This window comes from Astatotilapia calliptera, chromosome 17, assembly GCF_964374335.1.
Source record: "Astatotilapia calliptera chromosome 17, fAstCal68.1, whole genome shotgun sequence".
NCBI classification, from domain to species: domain Eukaryota; kingdom Metazoa; phylum Chordata; class Actinopteri; order Cichliformes; family Cichlidae; genus Astatotilapia; species Astatotilapia calliptera.
In genome coordinates, this window is record NC_137438.1 from 27,077,302 (window position 1) to 27,097,294 (window position 19,993).

Below are 19,993 nucleotides of genomic sequence, written 5' to 3' on the forward strand. Positions count from 1 at the left end.
GACTGTTTTGTTTTTAAGGTTTGGCATCAAATCCATCCAAGACAAACTAGACTGGATGCAGTTTTCCCACACACTGCAGGTTTCTATTTATAGTAAAGTTATTTTTCTCTCTCTCTCTCTCTCTCTCCATTAAATAGTCTTGACACTGGTGTATTCCCTTGTGTTTCAGCTGGTATGATAATCATTTAGGCTTCCAATAAACATGCATCCACAAATCGCATCTCTTTTCAGAGACACATTTCATATGACACACATGTTGATATGTTATAAACTTAGAAAGTATTGGACATTGTTTTAATGGGAACTGGGTGTGTGTTTGTTTTTAAAAAGCCGTATAGCCCCGAGTCACTGCATTGCTTTGTTTGGTTTTAAAGAAAACTTAATGTGTGTACAATATATTAGATATAAAGTGAAAGGTAACTTGAGCTGCTCCCTTATTTCCCAAGTTGTCACCACAGCAGATAGATCTGCATATTTCATTTGGCACAGGATTTAGCTGGCTACCCTCCCATTTTTCTATACACTAGCTTGGGACCCCCTGGGTCTGGGTGTCTCTTCTCACACTCGGGGAAACTCAAGTAATCCGAGTTACATGTGACCTTTCACATATAACCTTTTAAGCAATACACCACAGAGCAACTCGATAACAGTTTAAAAAAAGTGTTATTGTATTCCCTCATAAGAATCAATATAAAACATCTAACACACATATATGCACACATACCTTGACGTTCCCTGTAGGGGATGCCACAGCTGATAATCTGCCTCCATTTCACCTTACTCCTAGAATTCTGTCCTTATCATTAGTAATAATGATCATATTAATAATAAAAAGGTGCCACAAAAGACGGGAAATGACCTACCACATTCCAAAATAACAATAACTAGATTAGATTTGATTTGAGCTTTATTTCTTTTTCGGTTCAAATGATCCATTTTTCATGCATTTTTTTTTTATCTTATTGAACTATTTTATCATATTTTAGTATTTTTTATTTAGTGTTCTTGTATCTTATTTCAAGACACGTTATTAAAGTTATATTGTTCAGCGTTGTGTTTAATGTTTTGGCTGCGGTCACACAGAAATGCATGAAATTCGAAGATACGTAAGCTATCGCTTATATGATCTAAAACTACATTGCCAAGAAGCCTTTGCGACAATAACACGACGACGGATCATTTCCAGCCAATCAGCGTCCGCCCATGGTGTTCTCTTACTGACGTGTCGGGTTTAGTTCAGGGGAAAAACACGGATCTGCTTTTGATGCTGTTCCTTTAACCGCCAGACACCAACAGGTAGAAAAATGGCAGAACCCAGCAAGCAGGACATTTCTGTTATTTTCAAGCGACTTCGTTCCATCCCTACGAATAAGGTGAGAGTTAAATAAATACCAGAAAGACGGGTGTATTCTGGTGCACAAGGAAGTCCGCTGAACTAAATATCTGACACGTCGCACTTTATGGGAAACGCCACAGCTGGCTTCAGTTTGCGACCAATTTAACAGCTGTCTGACGTGTGTCATCTTTAGAATAAGTCGGGTTTAAAAAAAAAACAACGTGTTTTTAAAACGTGCAGAAGCAAAATATCACAAAACTTAGTAATTGTAACCTGACGTGACGTGACGTTAGCAAACGGGGTGACAGCTAGCTAGCTACATTTTGACAGTTTACATTAGCCGTGTTTGTTTAAAGCTCCGTTTCTAAGGCCTTTTCTCGACTCGGGTCATGTAAAAGACAGAACAGACATCTTCAGGGACAAAGATGTGTTTGCGACTCGCTGCTGTAACTATTATCTGTTGATCTCATTGCGAAATTAACGCCACTTCACCAACAGCTGTTTGAGTCAGTAGCACAGTCTCCTGTTTATCCTCACAGCTGTTGCTTCGTGTAGTCGGACACTCTTCACGCTCTTGGCCTCCACCCGTGGACCATTCTACAACTGCGTTAATTTGAAAAGAATCCATGCATAAAATACTACAATACCAAATATACTCCTGAGACAAAATGTAAATCCAGTTGTTGAAACAGTGGTTATGAAATATTTTATAAAACACGTCTAAATATAACAAACAAATTTCCAGCTTAGAAATCCACTTCTTCCAGATCCACATGTGTTTTTAAACATTTTGTTAACATCAGCATATTTTAAAGAACATTATGCTCTGTAAATTGTGTCCAACAGCACATGTACGACCTAATTCGCCTTAGAAAGGAAGAGATAAAACAGTAAAATGACATGTCATGTTGTTCATGTGCCAACACCATGGGTAGACCAAAGGTCTGTCCTCTGACATTTTTTTTTTTTTTCAATTTTTTCTGACTAGTTAAGTGCATTGAGTGCATTAGTCTAACCAATACAACCCTATTACTCATATTACCAAATGTTCAAAGTATCCTTTATTTATATGACCACATTTATCCCTAGATAGCATATTTTTCTGAGAAAACACTAATAACAGCTATGATTTGCAACCCTGTTGACATACATATAAAATAAACATTTTAAAATCATGAAATATTATTAAACAACACTGCTGTGGTCCTGAGTATTTGTCACATTTATGTCATAACTGCAAATAAAAGTACTATATTTCAGCCACGTTAACTTGTACAATCTTGTTACTCTTATTTTAACCAGGTTACCATATAATTTTTACTAAAATGATCGTAAATGCTTTGTTGTTGCTTTTTCATTCATAAGGGCTTAATCTGTTGCTTTTGTAAAAGTTTGTAGTACAGGGTCAAGTTGTTTAAAGTGATTAAACTAACTCTCATCTGAAACTGAGTATGCAATATGAGTTCATTCACTTAATAGTCAAGAATTTATTAAACACTATTTTAAAAATCTCATTTTTTTTTCTGCCATATTGGTTACCAGGTTGCATCAAGCATAGTATGCAACAAATAAAAAGTGCACCTTTGATGCCTGAACTGGCCATATCAATTTATTATTTGTTTTTATTACTTACATCAAATAAAATATCTTTAAATTATCTATATTTTAAAAAAATAGTCTTCTCCAGTTATAGAATGATCCGTCTCTTTTGTTAATATGATGAATATCTCGTGTGTTTGTATATATTCTTGCTCTCTGTCCCTCAGGTTTGCTTTGACTGCGCAGCTAAGAACCCCAGCTGGGCCAGCATCACCTATGGGGTTTTTGTCTGTATAGATTGTTCTGGGACTCACAGGTCTCTGGGAGTGCACCTTTCATTTATTAGGTAAGTCAGGAATTATATATTTTCCTTGGAGTTGGAAGTAAATGGACTGGTGCTCATGTCAATGTGTGAATGGGGCTTGTTGTAAGAAAGTTCTCAAATACAGTAGAAAATGTATAAGTGCTTTTTATCTAACATCACACACTCCAATAGAAGCATCGGGATCTTTGGGTTCAAGTTTACTTCAACATGCAGACTAGAGGAGCCAGTTTGCAGACAACCTCCTCTTCATCATGAGCCACAAGCACCTCTAACAAAATAATAAATCAAGAGTAAACAACAGTTCAGAAGTGTGTTCAATGGGAAGGTTGTGTTTGAGGATTAAACACTGAGAATTATTATTATTATTATTTTTTAATTTTCTGAGAAGATTTGCAGTGCGTTACTGACACCTGTTATGATGTATGGTTTGGAGATGTTGGGATTAACAAAAAGACAGGGGACAGAGCTTCCAGATTTTCACTGGGAGTTACCAGGACATGCAAGACTAGAAAGGAGTACATCAGAGGGATGGCTCAGGCTGAGCAGTTTGGAGACAAAGTTAGAGAGGCAAGGCTGAGCTAGTATGAAGATATGCAGCGCTGAACAAAGGATGCTGAAGATGAAGCTGCCCAATGGGAGGAAAAGAGGAAGAAAACGGAGAAGGTGTTGGTGAGCGTTGGTGTGACTTAAGAGGATCCCTGGGATAGGGTGAGATGGAGGCAGATGATTCGCTGTAGCCACCTCTTTGAAGTGAAAGTGGATGTGAATGATTATTTTTCCGTTTTTGCAAACAAAAGTGCCTTGACTCTGCTGTTGCTGTAATATTTTTTTTTAATTAAATTGAGTTTTATAAAAAGTTTTTGTTTTTTTGCAGTATAAGAAATTAGGACGTAAAAATATCAGCTCGTTAGGATAGTATTAAACCCTTTAAAAAATTCAAGACAACAGCAGTCATAGAAATGAAAAGAAGGTAAGATATGCACAGTGTTTTGATCAAATTCCCTCTACCTTTTATAACCCAAACTGCAAAGATGTAGTGCAATATGGACTCAACAGCTCAGAAGTATACTCTCAGCCAAAAACAGGCCTTTGTAGGGTAACTAAGCATGACTGGTGTTCTTATTGTTAAGGCATAGGATTGTGTTACCTGTGTAATAAAAGTAAACTTTTAAAAAGATAAGCAATTTAAAAAAAAAAGAAGAAAAAAATAAACTGTCATTTCAAATGACTACATTAAAAGTGTGTAATGTAATAGTAAAGCTATTGTAGGCTGCTTCCTTATTTTGCAATCATTCACCACAACAGGTAGCTTCACATGTTTGACTTGGCAGATTTTTATGCCGGATGCCCTTCCTGACCCCACCCCAAAGGGATTTATTTCTCCTCCTGGACTTGAACCAGGGATCTTTCACTTTTTGGGCGAATGTGTAAACTACGAGCAGTAATCCTGGATACGGTATATTAATTGGACATAACAATCTCTAGAGATTTATTGTAATTTTGGATAAAAATAAATGACTTAAGCATCCAAAACAAATAAAACAGAATAAAGACGATTCAGATACAGTGAAGGATAAGTGGAACAAAGGCAGCTCAAGCAAGGAGATGGGAGTGGATAGGGTTCTGTAACCTCAGGTGTTTTTCTTTGTTCAAACACACATTCTTCAAACCCTGATCCTGTTGTGCCACACAGGTCCACCGAGCTGGATTTTAATTGGTCGTGGTTCCAGCTAAGATGTATGCAAGTTGGAGGCAACACCAGCGCAGTGAGTAAAATATCAGCACACTATCATCAGGTTAAAACTCCAGCAGTGTGTGACACAAGCGTGATTCTACCTGTTTGCTTTCCTGTTTCTTATTTGACCTCTCGGTGTCAGATTGCATTTTTCAGTCAACATGGCTGCAGAGCCAATGCCGCCAATGCCAAGTACAACAGCCGGGCTGCACAGCTGTACAGAGAGAAGATAAAGACTTTAGCCACACAAGCAACCAGACGCCATGGCACTGAGGTAACACTGACAGGCTGGGTTACAGTCTGAAAACACCTCCACGTTTCTCGTCAAGGGGGGCGGGGAGAAACCAACCTGGGGCTGAGAGATTAAATTTATTAAACACTGGCTTCCTGGGTATTACCCATATGCTTATCACACTTATAATAAACGCTCATATAATTGAATCATTTTACGGCTCTTGTTCTCCACAGCTGTGGCTGGACAGTCAGGCTCCTCTGTCTCCAACATCCCCAGGCGACAAGCAGGTGGATTTCTTCAGTCTGCATACACAGGTATAAGTGTGTGGTTTCTTCAATTGGGATTTAGTCCAGAACTTTCCACAGATATGCTGCACAGCCTGACACAGCGATTATTAATTTCACTACGTGTGTCTGTTTCCTGGCCAGGCTGTTCCTGAAAATCTGAACATGGCCAAAATGAGTCTGAGCCCCTCCGCATCAGAGAAGCTTTCAGAGCCAGAAAAAGATGAAGACCGTAATGGTATCTTTGTGTCATTGCTTAATAATCTGATTTATACTGACTCACTGCAGTTTTATATTAAAATAGTTTTGTGGCTCATCACATGTTTATCTTCAGGTAACTCAGAGGAGGGTCCCAATGTGGAAATGCTCAGTGTTTCACCAAAAGCAAACCCAGGTTTGAGTCAATACTGTGCATGTTTAGTTAACTCTACCTAAATGCCCGTAAAAGTCTGTCTAAATATTGACTTCACTCTGTCTGTTGTTTTCTCAGAGCCCTCTTCTCTTCTTAAGAAGAAGCCAGCAGGTGCCAAGAAAACAGTATGTATAAAGTTTTATATTGGTGTCATAATAAGTACAATAAAACTATTACTTAAGGGAGGAGGGTAATATTCAGACAAAAAATTCAAGTAGTGTCTGAGATAAATTTTAAGACAAATAGAAAGCCAGTCACGTTGTCTTACTTTACAAGCTCGGGTCAACCTGATCGTACTACACACCACAGCCACATAGGGGGGGCCACATTTACACCCAAGTTAGGCAGTGCAGCAGTAGTCACTGCATACACACACATCACATGATTGACCTGAGGAGACACAAGAACAGGTAAATAAGGTGAATCACAACAACAGTAGGCACCATTTACTGCCAATAAAATAAATTATCTTTACACGTTTGTTTTAAATAATGAATTGGGGTCCCATTCCACATGTCCCTGCAGTTTGCACTGCCCTGCTGCCTCATGGACCCATTTATAAGAGGTTATAGTATAGTATTATGAGAGGTTGTTTTTTGTTTTCTGAATTTTCCTCTTTTAAAATATGTTTTTAATCTTGGAGATTCTGAATGTTATCTCAGAATACAAGCTTCTACCCCAGCTCCGTTATCTGTTTTATTTGGTACATCATTGTAATGTGTATGTTTGTGTGCAGCTGGCCTCAAAGAAGGGCGGTCTGGGCGCTCAGAAGGTTAGCAGCCAGAGCTTCTCGGAGCTCGAGAAGAAGGCGCAGGCTGCTGACAAAATCAGAGAGAAAGAGAGCTTTGCTGGTGCCAAGAAGAACGTTACAACTGAGGAGTCCATGTAAGAATACCCATAGCTTTTTATTTCTTTTTCATTCCATCTTTCTTGTTGTAATCACTTAATCGGAAAGCGAATGTAACTTTGTGTCCTCTATGGCAAGATGAAATCCATGGCTCTTTCTTCTCTTTACCTCAGGAGAAAGGGGCTAAATCATGTATATTACTTAAGCTATGCACCACATTTGGCTCGTCTGTTTCCATCTCTGAGCTTACCTACTTTTTTTCTTCTCAGTGCTCCATCCATGCGGCTGGCCTACAAAGATTTTGAGCAGCAGAGGAAAATCGAAGAGCAGAAGCTGAAAGGACTAGAGGGGAAAAAGAAGGAACAGGCTGAGAGACTGGGCATGGGTCTGGGCATGAGGAGGTAAGACAAATTGGGAGTGAGGGGGGACAAACCTCTAGTAGATTTAAGATTTTTTTTTTTTCTTTTTTCTCCATTTTAATGTGTCTCACTGTCATTTTTACTCTTTCTTGGCTCTTCTCTGTAGTGGAGTTTCTCACTCTGTGATGTCAGACATGCACACCATCCAGCAGGACAATCCAATTGGAGCAAAGACCACCAAAGGACGGCGATTTATTGATGAAGATGACGATGAAGGGTCCTTCAGCTCTAGGTCAGATAAAGTTGATGTTGATAATATATAAACAAAATGAAATCTTGATACTGTGTTAATAATATTACAGGGTTTTTTTCCTTTTGAGTGAGACAGAGACGGGTATAACAGTAAAGCTGTAAAAAATATCAGTAGTGAAGGTAGATGAGTTTAATAGTTGGAGTTGACTATCCAAAGTAGCGGACAGTGGCTAAGAGAGGTGAAGAAGAGAGTGCAGGCAGGGTGGAGTGGATGGAGATATGATTTGTGACACCAAGTGTGAAAGGGAATGTTTACCAAATGATAGTGAGACCTACTTTGATGTGTGGTTTGGAGATGTTGGCACTGACAAAAAGCCAAGCTGAAGATGTCAAGGTCTTCATTGGGAGTGAGCAGGGTGGACACGATTAGAAATGAGTACATCACAGGGACAGTTCAGTTTGAAAAGTTTGGAGATAAAGTCAGAGAGGCAATGCTCAGATGATTTGGACATGTGGGTATATTGGACAAAGGGTGCTGACTATGGAGTTGCCAGGCAGGAAGAAAAAGAGGAAGATCAAAAAAGAGGTTTACAGATGTAGTGAAGGAGGACATGCAGAGGGTCGATGTGATAGGTCAGATAGATGTTTGTTTTTTCTTAAAAAAATTACTGATGCAGTTTGATTAAAACATATAATATTCTAAATGATCATAAATAAAACTGAGTATGGTACAAAAATATATATGGTGTGTGAAAAATGTAGTAGCTCTTAATGATTAACAGTTGGGGAAACCTGAAGTAGCATTTGTTGTGAACATCCATAGCCTTTTTAAATAGGAGTAATTCTTCTTGGTGCTCTTGCACTCAAATATATCAGTTATAGACGAATGAACAACTTGGCAAAGTTCATTCTTTCAATTCAGACTGTGTTGATATTGAACTATGTGTTGCAGAGCTCTTTGTTCTTTCTGTTTCTAATATTTCTTTATGTTCAGAGTCATTTTCAAGTTACAGGATTAATGTGGGATCTGTGAGCACTTCCCTGACACTGTAGCATGATGAATGGGAGTCTATAAATCTAACATTTGCATGCTAAACAATGTGCTGACTGTGTAAATTTGGGTATCTTAGTGTCAGCGTACTAGTAAAGTCCATTATCTCTCTTTTTGTTCCACCTTATATTGTTCTTGTTGGCTTCTTTCTTCAGGGTTCTAACTCGCTTTGAGGACCAAAGTGAAACCTCAGACAGTTTCTCTTCACGGTGGGGCGATGGAGATGATGGAAGAGGCTGGATGAAAGAGAGCAAGAAACCAGAGCCAGACTTTTTCTTGTCCTCCACTATAACTTCATTTGATGACAGGTTAGTTGTTTAAACACAAAACTGAAGCTTTCTACATGTTTTTATGGTTAGGTTTAATGATTCAAAGCAAATTTTAGTTAAATACAACAATCAAAATTAACAGCAAATTAAGATAAGGGCTTTCTAGAATAAATCTGATTATGTTATCAAATAAAATAATCAGATTTATTCTATTTTATCAAATAAAATTACTAATTTACAGAAAGAAATTTTTTACACCTCAGCCGCAAAAGGCTGATGGGTGACATGCAATAACTCGAGAAGAAGGCAAAGTAGAACTTTCAACACATGATAGCATAAGTGCGTCTGCTAGCTGGCTGAGGTGTAGTGTTGGTGGTCATCAGTGTTTTTTAATTGTAGCTTAAGATACTTTTTACACAAAGGTAAGACTCTTCAGTCTTAAATATGTTTGGTGTAATTTAATTCAGCGTGTTCTTTTAAAATACACGATTTGTGCTTAAAGTACTTCTTCCTGTTGTCATATTATTATTTTTTTCTGTTGGTAACTGTTATCAGGCCCACAACCAGAAGGAAACCAGAAACAGCAGCGCTCTCAGACACGGGAGAAGCTCGGAAAAAGTTTGGAGATGATGTAAAAGCCATCTCGTCTGATATGTACTTTGGAAAACAAGACAACTCTGAGGTATACAAGCACAACGTGGACACACATTCTAAACCGTGCTTTTCCTTTGATTTCATTTGGTGAATACTAGACTGGGAAATCACATTTAAAAACTGTCTGTATTTGTTCCTTGGAACTTGAGATAAGCCTGAACATTAGTTCCTGAAGGTCTTTAATTTAAATAGAGGTTCTTAAATGGTCAAACATAAAACTTGGTTGAAATTTTCAAAATTTTCTGTTGTTCAGTATGAAGCCAAAACCCGACTGGAGAGATTTTCTGCGAGTGCATCCATAAGTTCAGCCGATCTATTTGATGATCCAAAGAAGCAGACTGGTAAGACATGACTGTCTCTTCTTTTCTTAGCGCTTGTATGTTGAGCCGCTCGGAGGAACATCTTAGTATGATTGTTTGTTTGTTTTTAATAAGATGCCGACTTGTGTGATTCTTTAAAGTTGGATTTAACAACCTGTTAACTGTGTGCTTTTCTGATACATCTTCCAAACTCCAGGTCATTTTGTCAGTAATAAGTAGACAAACGCGCCACAAATTCAGCTGTGTTCTTAATTTTATTGGGGACTTTGGGTCACTGATTAATGCCGGTTGCTAAAACTGTATCATAAGAGAGAAACTGCACATGTTGGATGCTTGTTCCAGGCTTAGTTAGGTGGTGGTCACATTGAGAAGACAATCTTGGCCTATCCTACTTGGTGTTACACTGTTGGGTGGAATTTTAGGTGGAATGGAGGTTTTCCACCTGTCTGATGACCCTTGAATCTCTGCTAGAATAATTACATAATAAGTATTGAACTGTGATACAGGTTGTAATATAAAATATTATGCCCCTGAAATTATGAAAAGAAGTCTGACTTTTGAGTTTATTGTGAAGCTGTGCTGAAATTGTGAGTAATTTATCTCACATACACTGAAGTTTTGCACTCGCTCCAGAGTGATTAACCATACCAACTGTGCATACTGGTCGAACTGGTCTCAACCCTTGTACCTCAGAGGAAATCTAAATACCGTAAATTCTTTCATATGATCATGTGAAAAAGCAGGTTTCACAAGACTGAAAACATTAAATACACACTTACTGCTTCCACAGGCATTAAGAAGGTAAGTAGCCTCCAGGTGCTGCTAATCAAAGGCATTTGAGTAATTGATTTTGAGCAAGTGTGAACACCTCTGTGACAGCAGACGTTTTGTTTTCCTGTTCTGGAGCATTCGGGGTGAAAGATATCAGCAATGATCTTAAAGAAGCAATTGTTGCTGCCAATCAATCTACGAAGGGTTATAAGGCCATTTTCAAACAATCTGAAGTCGCTCATTCTACAGTGAGGACAATTATTCACAAGTGGAAAACATTCAATATAATTACTGATCTTATCAGGAGTGGAAGTCACTAGAAGGTCAGACCATTTGTAGCATTTTATTTTATTTTTTTAGTTTCTCTGTTTCTGACTCTACAGGCCTCAGCATGTTGGCATGTTAAATGTTAATGGTCATGACTGAACAAGTATAGTTTGTTTGGAAGGATTGCCAGTTTAGGATTGCAAAGTTGCATCTGAACAAACCACGAGACTTCTGGAACAATGTCCTTCATACAGATAAAACCCAAAGTAGGGATGTTTGTTTGGGGGGGCTTGCAGTCACAGACCCCCATGAATTCCTCTGTATACCAAAGTATTGTAGAGTCGAATGAGAGGCCATCTGTCCAAGAGATGAATCTTAAACAAAACTGGGTCATGCAGCAGGACAATGATCATATCACAGCATTGCTTTAACGAGCAGGCCAAAATTTCTCCACAACAATGTGAGAGACTTGTAAGATCATACAGGAAATGATTGCTTCAAGTTATTGCTGCTAAATGTGCTCAGCAGGCTACTGTACTTTGTTTTACACAGGACTGCAGAGAGTCTCCTGAAAACTGTCTTTTTCACATGACTGTACATGCGAGTGGCTTCTCCACGAGTCCTCGAGCTTTTTGTCTCTCTGTCTGCTTGACTTTTTGCCTCGTGTCCACAGCGAGTTCGTACCGTCTGAGCAACGTACTCCCCAGTGCTCCCGACATGTCGCAGCTCAAACATGGAGTGCGCTCAGTTGCAGGAAAACTTTCAGTCATGGCCAGCGGCGTAGTTAGCTCAATTCAGGTCAGTCAGATATATTCCAGCGTATGATAGAAGTTCATCAATAATGACGACTTCTCATGGTGCTTTTTTAATTTCCTTTTTTCAGGATCACTACAGTTCCTAAGTGAACATGTCGGATTCACCGTCCATAGGTATCTTCTGTTTGCCAGTTAGATGACATTTCTAGTGGGTGCTCATCGTGGGAGAGTTGGGAGGAAAATATAAATCAATGCTATGAGCAAGTCTGCAGAATGTACTTGTATATTGTATATCTATATCTAGTTTTTTATTAGATGATGTATATACATAGTCGTAGTCTTTGGGATCAAATAAAGATGAGCAGAGCACAATATTTTTCGGTGGAATTATTTTCCCCCTGCAAACACCTTGAAGGAAGATATTTGTGTATATACAGCTATGAAGAATATTCAGCCTGCATTATGTTAAGTTTGCTTTGAGCTTCGGGGTTTTACATATATAGAAATGCTGTATGTAGCAGTCTGAGGAGCTAGGAGGGCTATCCGTTTGATTCCTTTACCTCCGTAAGTACTTAATTCAGTAACTCACTCATCATGTGCACTTTGTAGTGTTGTTTTTGTGCTTTTTGTTTTTTTTGTGCCCCTTCATGCAGGGTTGAAAGTGTCCTTTCTGTCCCCAAAGTGCACTTACATTTGCTCTTCCAAAGGCAGGACCAAAAGCTGATTTAAAACAGAGGCCTTGGGGCAACAGATATACTTTTAGTAAGAGTACTGTAAGTTATGTAAACTGATGCGTCACTAGCACATAAGTGTCATTATCCTGTGAGTCGCAATTTGTTGTTGTTGTTGTTGTTTTTTGGAAGTCATGCAGAAATGCTTATAAAAAAGGAATGTGATATGTCAAAGTTTTAAGGAGTAAAAAAAAACAATTATTATAAGATATAAATATTTCTTTAAAACAACAAATGAGCTTCGTAAAAGCTCCAGTTGCATAGAATTAGATGCTATGAAGAATTCAGTCATCATTTTAAGAAGTAATTTTTGTTAGATTATTGTTTTTTTTTTTTAATGTTCTTGAAATAAATGCCTAATCATCTTGGTAAATCTCTAAATTGTACACTTAGTATGGCCCTTGGATCGCCTCTATAAAACTTGAAGGATTTCTTGATGTGCTGAGACCTTTTATGTAGCTTTCAGGCCTCGTTTCCACTTTAAAAGAACAATGTGAATGATCCCTTTAAAACCATCAGTTATTTTTTTCTGTTACTTTAACTGCCATCATAAAAGGTTTTAACTTTATATATGCTATTGTTTCTAAACACAGTAGAACTACAGGCAGTGCTTGAGTTAGATTTGATATCTGTTCAGAGTAAAGCTTGCGCTTTTGCCTTTTTTCTGTCCTTTATCATTGTGCAAAGTTAAAGGGACTAATTAAAGCCCGGACTCCGTCATAATAGTACAGACTAATTTCTGAGAAGCTGGAACATCCCAGGAGTTTGATTTGACATGTTCAAATATGAAACACTAAAGAGGTTCTTAAATGGTCAAATATATTTTTGTTTTTTGGGTTTTGTTTTTTAATTCCCATCAGTAAATGCCTTAGTCCGGAGATCTTTGATTTACACACCTTCTTGTTGTCTCAATCTAGGTATCTTTTGCACATGTGTTGGAAATTGTGTGTAACAGCTTTTGCTTGGTTGCACTCTAGTTTTTGCCCCTAAGTCGGCATATATGTTTTGTAAGATTGTGTCTCTGCCGTTCTATATTGTTACATGTAGGAGCTTGTATAAGCTGCATGGCCCTTGTAGCCCTCAAAATAAATATGTCAACACATCCTGAATATGAGATGGATTAAGAAACTTGTTTATTAAAACTCTAGTCCGCTGTGAACTGCTACATACAATCTTGTATAGGGGTTTTTCATTAATGAAAAAACTTACAGATAGATTTTGACCATTTTTGACACTCAAAATGTAAGTACGACTTTTGGGAATATGCCAAATAAATGGTTTGTGCTTAAACTTTTACTGTCTTCATTATTTGTGTAAATGTGTCTGTGGTCCGTGTGCCTGCAAACTTTTTTTTTTTTTTTTTTTTTTAGATTTAAGTGGGATTTGTTTTTTCTTTTTAAGACATCTTATTCACAGTACTGTGCAAAACTCTTAAACATCCAAGAACCCAGCCTGAATCTTTGAAAATGCCAATGACAGCACAGTTTGACAGGCATAAAATATTTTTGCATTAACAAGATGATTCTCAAAGAGCTATTGGCAGAAAACCTTTATCATCAGGGTGAGTAGTGTGCCCTAAAAAAAACTGGAGGACCTGAGAGATGCATCTGGCCCTTCTGTTGTCCCACCCACTCAATTTTCCCTTACCTACTGTACTTCCGTATCTTTTGTAAATTTCAGTGTTTCATGCAATTGATGCATTCATTTCCAATTTTTCTCTATAAAAATATAAGACTAAAGGGTGGCTCAAGACCTTTGCGTGTTTTTATTGGGCAAATATCACTTCGTTAAAAGTCAATAGTATAAACCAGATAAAAGCAGCAGTTCTCGCTTTAAAAAGCTGAAACGTGATCTCGTGTTTTTGATAAATATCTTAAATAATCAGTGAAAATTTAAAATTATATCAGTAAAGTTCTCTTCCACATCGGACAGTCTATCAAATGTTGATCTACTTCTGCAGACATTAATCCACTTTGGCCAATTTCAGAGCAAATTCTGGCAACCGCTTACGTGGCCGGTTGTTGCGTTGATAGTCGTGCGGTCATTGTCGGAAATTTGATGCAAAATCAAACAACACTGCTAAACCTGGCGAAAAGTTGCTTAATTTAAAGGTTTCATCACGAACAAATAATCAGTTACTGGAGTAAGGTGTTTCTCTTTAATTGTGTTTATAGCATTTAAACAACTAAAAGCGTTGGTGCTTTTAACTAGTTAAACATTACAGTATTAATATTTACGAGCTTACGAAGCACCCCTTGAAGGTCGCATTTTTCCAAGGAACAGGGGTAAAGAAAAAGTCCTTTTAAAGCGCCAACACACGCACACTCAGTCCGTTATTTTTTGCGTTTTTGAAGTTGATTTCTACATTATGAACTTCTCTCTAAAACAGGAGTCTTGTTTTTCTGTGCAAGGTAACAAACTCTGGTAAGCCCGTTTAACTCTCTAAATAGGCTATAAAAAGATAACCAGCGGTTTATTACTGCGCTAAAATGCCTACTGAACTAAAGCAGAGGAGGAAGACGCAGGCACAGAAGCAAAGCGATGAACCATCAGAAGGCTCAAACGGGAAAGAAGAAACGCAGAAAGTGAAGACTGAAGCAGGAGACGAGACAGGAGCGAACAAAACGTCCTCGGGCCTGGACATTAGAAGTGTAATGTGCTTGTTGTCGCTCGCAGCTTGCGGGGCTCTGAGCTGGTAAGTCCACATATTAGTATTAACGCTTTCTTCAGAACTACAGAGGACTTCTCTCTGAAGGTTTTCTGACTTTCAGGTTGGTGCTGCAGCAGAATGAGAAGTTTTCCCAGATTGAGGAAAAATACAGATCTCTACACGGAAAAACTTCCAGTCTGTTCGACATGGAGGAGGAGATTGTCAGAGTTTCCAAAAAGGTACGTTTGATTGACTGTGGAGCAGATCCTCAACGTGTTTGGACCATGAATCTGCAAATTTTGATGGGTGTGAATGTCAAATACTTAGCGATCTTTAAATATTTAGCCCGACGATAAAGAGTGTAATTCCCCTAGAATTAAATCGATTTTAAGTGTATTTTACATGAAATTACGATGTAATTATGTATCTATAAATATTTACTGCTAGATACAGTAGGATAAGGGTGTAATAATAATGTTTTTAGGCAAGAAGAAATAATTATACTCTAAGTATCAGCGTAACTACTTTTAAGTAGTGCTAACTCCAGGTATTTCACAGGAAAGAAGAAATCATTCCGTTTTATGTCATTTTAAGTTGCGCCCAAGTAATTTTAAATAGCCCATAAGTAATTTTAAGTAGTTTATAGCTTGTATGTTAACATGTATTTTAGAGAAGATGTAATTAGAAGAAGTTATTATACTGTAAGTACTATGTGTAGGTACGTTTAAGTAGGACAGCACTTCAGATATTTTACAGGAAATAATAACTTAGTTTTAAGTAATTTTAAGGTTTAAGGAAGTTATGCATTACTGAAAATTAGTTACAGTGTAATTATTTATTGGCTCCTGTAAAAACGTGAACTGTTGCCCCTTATTCTACTGTATCTAGTAGGTATTTGTAGGCAATTATTAATACTTTGGATAAAATAGATTTTATTTGAGCGGAACTGCTTTTTAACCACACACTGTATTATAAAACGCTACCTTGTTTTTAACTGGACTCTATGGCTACCAGATGTTCTTTATTTCAACATAGAATTTAGTTCTTTGGGCAAAACAAATAAACTTAACAATGATTGTGTTGTATTGGGTTGCTTAAGGAAAGCTGTGAGACAAATATTCCAAAATCTGGACACATAAAATCCAATGTGTCTGTTCACCTAAATTCCATTTGAGATTATTGCATTTCAGCCCATTTGAATTTAAGTTTAGCAAAGAAAAAGTGTCTTCTTATTATATTTTATTTATTTTATATATATTTTGTTTAACCTCAAGGGAGGGGAAAACTATGGTTACATTTTTTGCAGAATTAAACTTGCTTAGTCTTTGCATTTCTTGGGACATTCTGGGGTTTTTTACTCACCTCAAACATATGCAACTAACTTTAAGCATCAAGTCAGAAGGGATGCTTCTATACCTTTTGTAAATTCCTATGTTTTAAAAACACCTTAAAACCTTCCAATATTACCCAAAGTCAATGACAGGTAGAGCAGAAACAACTGCTTTGATTTTTCTTTGTTTAAAAGATGTCACCTGAATTTGAACCAGGACCTGTATTCTCATGTGATACTGATTTGAACCACAAGATGGTGCAGAAAGCCTTTATTTACCAAAGCAAGTCATTAGGGGTGCATTGTTATTTACAATTATGGGCACTTCTGAAAACATGGAAGTACACCCAATGTCAAATACTGCCCCCTGGTGTTGAAAGATTTAGATAACTACAGGGATAATTACAAAAAGTACCTTTAAGTTAAAGAAAGGGAGAAAAAAAACTATCTTCATGAATTTCATTCTTTTAAAGTTGAGTTATCACTGCACCACTTTGTGTATTATATGAATACTGCAGATAGAGCTCCCACAGAAACAGCACTCCTGTTTTGTGTTGCGGCTGCAGCTTGCCGCCTCTGAGGATGACCTACAGGATGCGCTCTCCACCATCTCCCTGGTGACAAAACTCCAGCAGGACATCTCCACCCTCCATGCTGCTGTCACGACAATACAGGCTGATGAAAGCTCTGCCTCCCGTGATCTGGAGAAGGTCAACGCCCACTTCCTCAACGTGACCGAGACGTGGCAAGAGAGTCTGGCAGCCATCACCACCGATCTCACCTCACTCAAGGCCGAGTCCAGGGACACTCATGCAGGAGCCACAGAGCGGGTGAATGAAGCCGAGCGGAGAATCCGTTCACTGGCGGAGAGGCTGGAGGAGCTCAAGGACAGCACAAAGAGGAACGCCCGAGCTCTGGAGCGCACAGAGGAGGACGACGTCAAGCGAGCGCAGGATCAGCTGGATTGGAACACCAAGCAGATCCACAAGCTGGAGGAGCAGATCGGCATCCTGAACAAGAGGGAGGCCGAGCTAAGCTCTCAGCTCCAGGAGCACATTCCCCGTGCGAGGGCCTGCGAAGAGCATCTGCCGGAGGTAGAAGAGGCAGTGCGCTCCATCCTCAAACTGGGTGGAGATCTGAGCGGGATGGAGAAGAGGCTGGAGGAGGTGACCTTGCAGGTGTTCGGCACCGAGGACAGCATGCTGAAAGCAACAAATGAAATCCTCGAGCTCAGACAGGAGCTGGACACCCTGCAGGCTCAAAACAGCATCATGAAGATGAAAAATGAGTTGTCCGTGGTTAAAGAGGCGGTCCGTGAACTCACCATGGTGTTGAGGGAAAGTGGGGTTGACAGCCAAATGAACTCTGACGCTCTGGAGGAAGTGGAATGGAATGAGGAGGAGGAAGAGTGGGAGAAAGATGAAGAGGATAAATTGACCGAGCCTTTTCTTGATGACCTCACAGAATGATGTCATTGTTGTTGTTTTTTTGTCCACTAGGAAAAATGAGTAGGAATGTCCTGTTTAACTGTAGGCTGTAAACCCCTTAAGTTGAGTTTAGTAGTATCTCTGTAAACTTTGTACCTCACTTTAATGTCAGAAAACTAGCCTGATGTCAACACGAGCTCATTAAAACACTGCACTGTATTACAGAAGTCGGATACATTTACCTTTGTGCACCATTTTATTAAATATGCCCGACTTCTCTCAAGGTATCCATATGCACTGATACAGTTTTAAAGCATTAAATGTGCCAGTCTTTGTTCAGTCTTCTCTGTTTTTCTCTATTTTATTCAAATGTAAACTGGATATGTTTTAGGTTTTAAAGTTTTGATTGAGAACAAAGCAGTTTCATATCACCACCTTTGATGCAAGGTCGTCATTGTTGACCATTTTCTTTGCACGTTTTTGTTGTTTAAACAGCAAAAGATCCCCTGATCAGTTGGAAACAAGCAATAATGAACAGGGTCAATAAAATTTCTAAGTGTTAGATTAGATTTTAAACAGAAGAAGCTTTGCAAATATCAAGACAATCCACATATTTGAATGTCACGTTTCCATCTTGTTCTTGTGTCACCTGTTGTGTCACTAAGCTTATTTAATAAAACAATCTTTTTTTGTTTTTACAGAACAATGTCTGATTTGTTTTTTCCTCTCAGTGAATCGTCTTCTGTCCTGAGGTGTTTGTTTTTTTTTTTTTTCCATTGGGGAAAAAACATGTCCTGTACCACCTGTTTCAGTGTGAGAGCGTCCAGCTGATGCTAGAGAGTCTCGGGGGTCAGCGTGGGGCTCTGAAGTCTCAGCTGGAGGGTTTGGAGCAGGATGTAGCTCGGCTGAAGGAGTGGGCTACTGGCTTGACTGAGAAGAGGGCTCAGCTTCAGAGCAGCTTGACTTCACTGAGAGAAGCTGTGGGTCAGATCGAAGCACGGACATCGACCATCACAAAGGACTTTACCAGCAAGGTTATTGATGATGTTATTGATGTCGCGCCTTTTCTTTTTCTAGAGTGCAAGTGTATGTGGGTAGAGACTAATCATATTGATAGCAACTCTGGTATCGGTATCTGATTAATACTAGAGCAATCGATATTGCCGTTCAGTATGTAGCCCACTGAATTCAGTTAAATACTTTTTTGGGGGTGGAGGGGTGAAAAACTATACCTCAGCTACACCACATTTACATTCAAGGTCTAAAAGTTTAAAAATAGATGAAAAGCTGATAGGGGTGCTTTATTGTACTATTTATTGTGGAAAGTAAAAATGTGATTTAGTGATCATTAAAATCTCTTCGGAAATTGCAGGTTGATGATAATTTCTCTCATAAACAATAACACACTCTGCTATATATTTCGCGTCCCTTTATAGGTTAAAAGTAGCAGTATTGGTATCAGCAGTACGGCCGCGTATTTATTTGGTTCAGTTGATACCCAAATTTGCAACAAAAAAGCATGTTCACCTCTGCAAAAGATTCTTTTTGCTTTTTTACAGATAACATAAAAACGAAAGACTAAATACTTACACAGTGCTGTGCAATAATGCAAAGCCCTTACAAAAAAAGCTTTCTTAGTGCTGTTTCAAACATTTCTTTTTTCCCTATGGCCATCTAGGTGTCGTCAGTGAGGACTGATGTGCGCAGGATGGATGGCCTGCACTCTGAGGTGGAGTCTCTGCTGACTCAGGTGGGCGAGCTTGAAGACGAGGCTGCTCGGGTGGAGCACAGCATGGTGAAACGCATCGGGGATGTGCTGGCCAGCAGCATCGATCGAGTTTCCAACCTCCGATCCGCATCTGAACGCAATTCTCAGGCCATAGAGCAGCTCCGCAGACGCATCCCTGAACTCGCCAGCGCCGACGAGCAGATCTCGGAGCGCTTGGTGGAGCTAGAGAGCGGCCGGGCCCGCGTGATAAGAACGGTGACCTTTGCCAGCGACCTTAAACCAAAGGTGGCTAATATTAGGAGAGACTTTGGCGCGTTTGAGCCCCAGTTGTCAGACCTGACTCTTCGGATAGGACGATTAGCAAAAGATCTCATGGAAAGAGAGAGAGAGATCGCTGAGCTTCGACAGACATTAAGCAACCTCACTGCAGTCGAGGGAGATTTGAGCGTCACAAGTAAACAGGTCAACGAGATAGCTGATATAACAGACATTGGAGAGATACACAAGCCAACATGAAAAACAAACCGACATTGGCTTCAATTCATCGATTTAACCCGATTACCTGTCATACTGCTGTTTTAGAACAAGAACAAATACTGAAATAAATCTGTTTTTTATTACGAATAAAACAAATGTGAGCATCTGAACACCCTTGAAGCAATCACTATGATCTGAGGCTGTCAGCTTTTCTAAATGGCGTAATATGATCTGGACC

The 19,993-nt window shown here is 38.9% G+C and overlaps 2 protein-coding genes across 4 annotated transcripts; both read left to right on the forward strand.

Annotated features, from left to right (window-relative positions):
* Positions 1-1,195: 1,195 nt before the first annotated feature.
* Positions 1,196-11,785, forward strand: arfgap3 (ADP-ribosylation factor GTPase activating protein 3). The gene is made up of 16 exons (XM_026147263.2): positions 1,196-1,373; positions 3,103-3,221; positions 4,894-4,966; positions 5,078-5,209; positions 5,404-5,484; positions 5,599-5,692; positions 5,789-5,848; positions 5,945-5,991; positions 6,603-6,751; positions 6,983-7,114; positions 7,239-7,364; positions 8,531-8,683; positions 9,200-9,326; positions 9,552-9,639; positions 11,330-11,454; positions 11,540-11,785. The coding sequence occupies exons 1-16, from the start codon at positions 1,305-1,307 to the stop codon at positions 11,555-11,557; spliced, it is 1,593 nt and encodes a 530-aa protein (XP_026003048.1). The 5' UTR covers positions 1,196-1,304; the 3' UTR covers positions 11,558-11,785.
* Positions 11,786-14,395: 2,610 nt separating this feature from the next.
* On the forward strand, positions 14,396-19,925 carry ikbip (IKBKB interacting protein). Of its 3 annotated transcripts, XM_026148104.2 has the most exons (4): positions 14,396-14,837; positions 14,914-15,031; positions 18,362-18,583; positions 19,228-19,925. In XM_026148104.2, exons 1-4 carry the CDS (start codon positions 14,632-14,634, stop codon positions 19,792-19,794), a joined length of 1,113 nt encoding a protein of 370 aa, XP_026003889.1. In that variant the 5' UTR covers positions 14,396-14,631; the 3' UTR covers positions 19,795-19,925. The 3 variants fall into 3 exon arrangements, with proteins under 3 accessions (XP_026003889.1, XP_026003887.2, XP_026003888.2); XM_026148102.2 differs by lacking the exons at positions 18,362-18,583; positions 19,228-19,925 and adding an exon at positions 16,641-18,252 and having other exon boundaries at positions 14,400-14,837; XM_026148103.2 differs by lacking the exons at positions 18,362-18,583; positions 19,228-19,925 and adding an exon at positions 16,689-18,252 and having other exon boundaries at positions 14,407-14,837.
* The last annotated feature ends 68 nt before the right edge of the window (positions 19,926-19,993 follow it).

Coding starts and splice junctions, on each gene's coding strand:
- arfgap3 (XM_026147263.2), top strand. CDS start 1,305: ATGGCAGAACCCAGCAAGCAGGACATTTCTGTTATTTTCAAGCGACTT. Junction 4,967..5,077: donor TTGGAGGCAACACCAGCGCA/GTGAGTAAAATA, acceptor TCTCGGTGTCAG/ATTGCATTTTTCAGTCAACA. Junction 5,693..5,788: donor AAAAGATGAAGACCGTAATG/GTATCTTTGTGT, acceptor GTTTATCTTCAG/GTAACTCAGAGGAGGGTCCC.
- ikbip (XM_026148102.2), top strand. CDS start 14,632: ATGCCTACTGAACTAAAGCAGAGGAGGAAGACGCAGGCACAGAAGCAA. Junction 14,838..14,913: donor GCTTGCGGGGCTCTGAGCTG/GTAAGTCCACAT, acceptor TCTGACTTTCAG/GTTGGTGCTGCAGCAGAATG. Junction 15,032..16,640: donor TTGTCAGAGTTTCCAAAAAG/GTACGTTTGATT, acceptor TGAATACTGCAG/ATAGAGCTCCCACAGAAACA.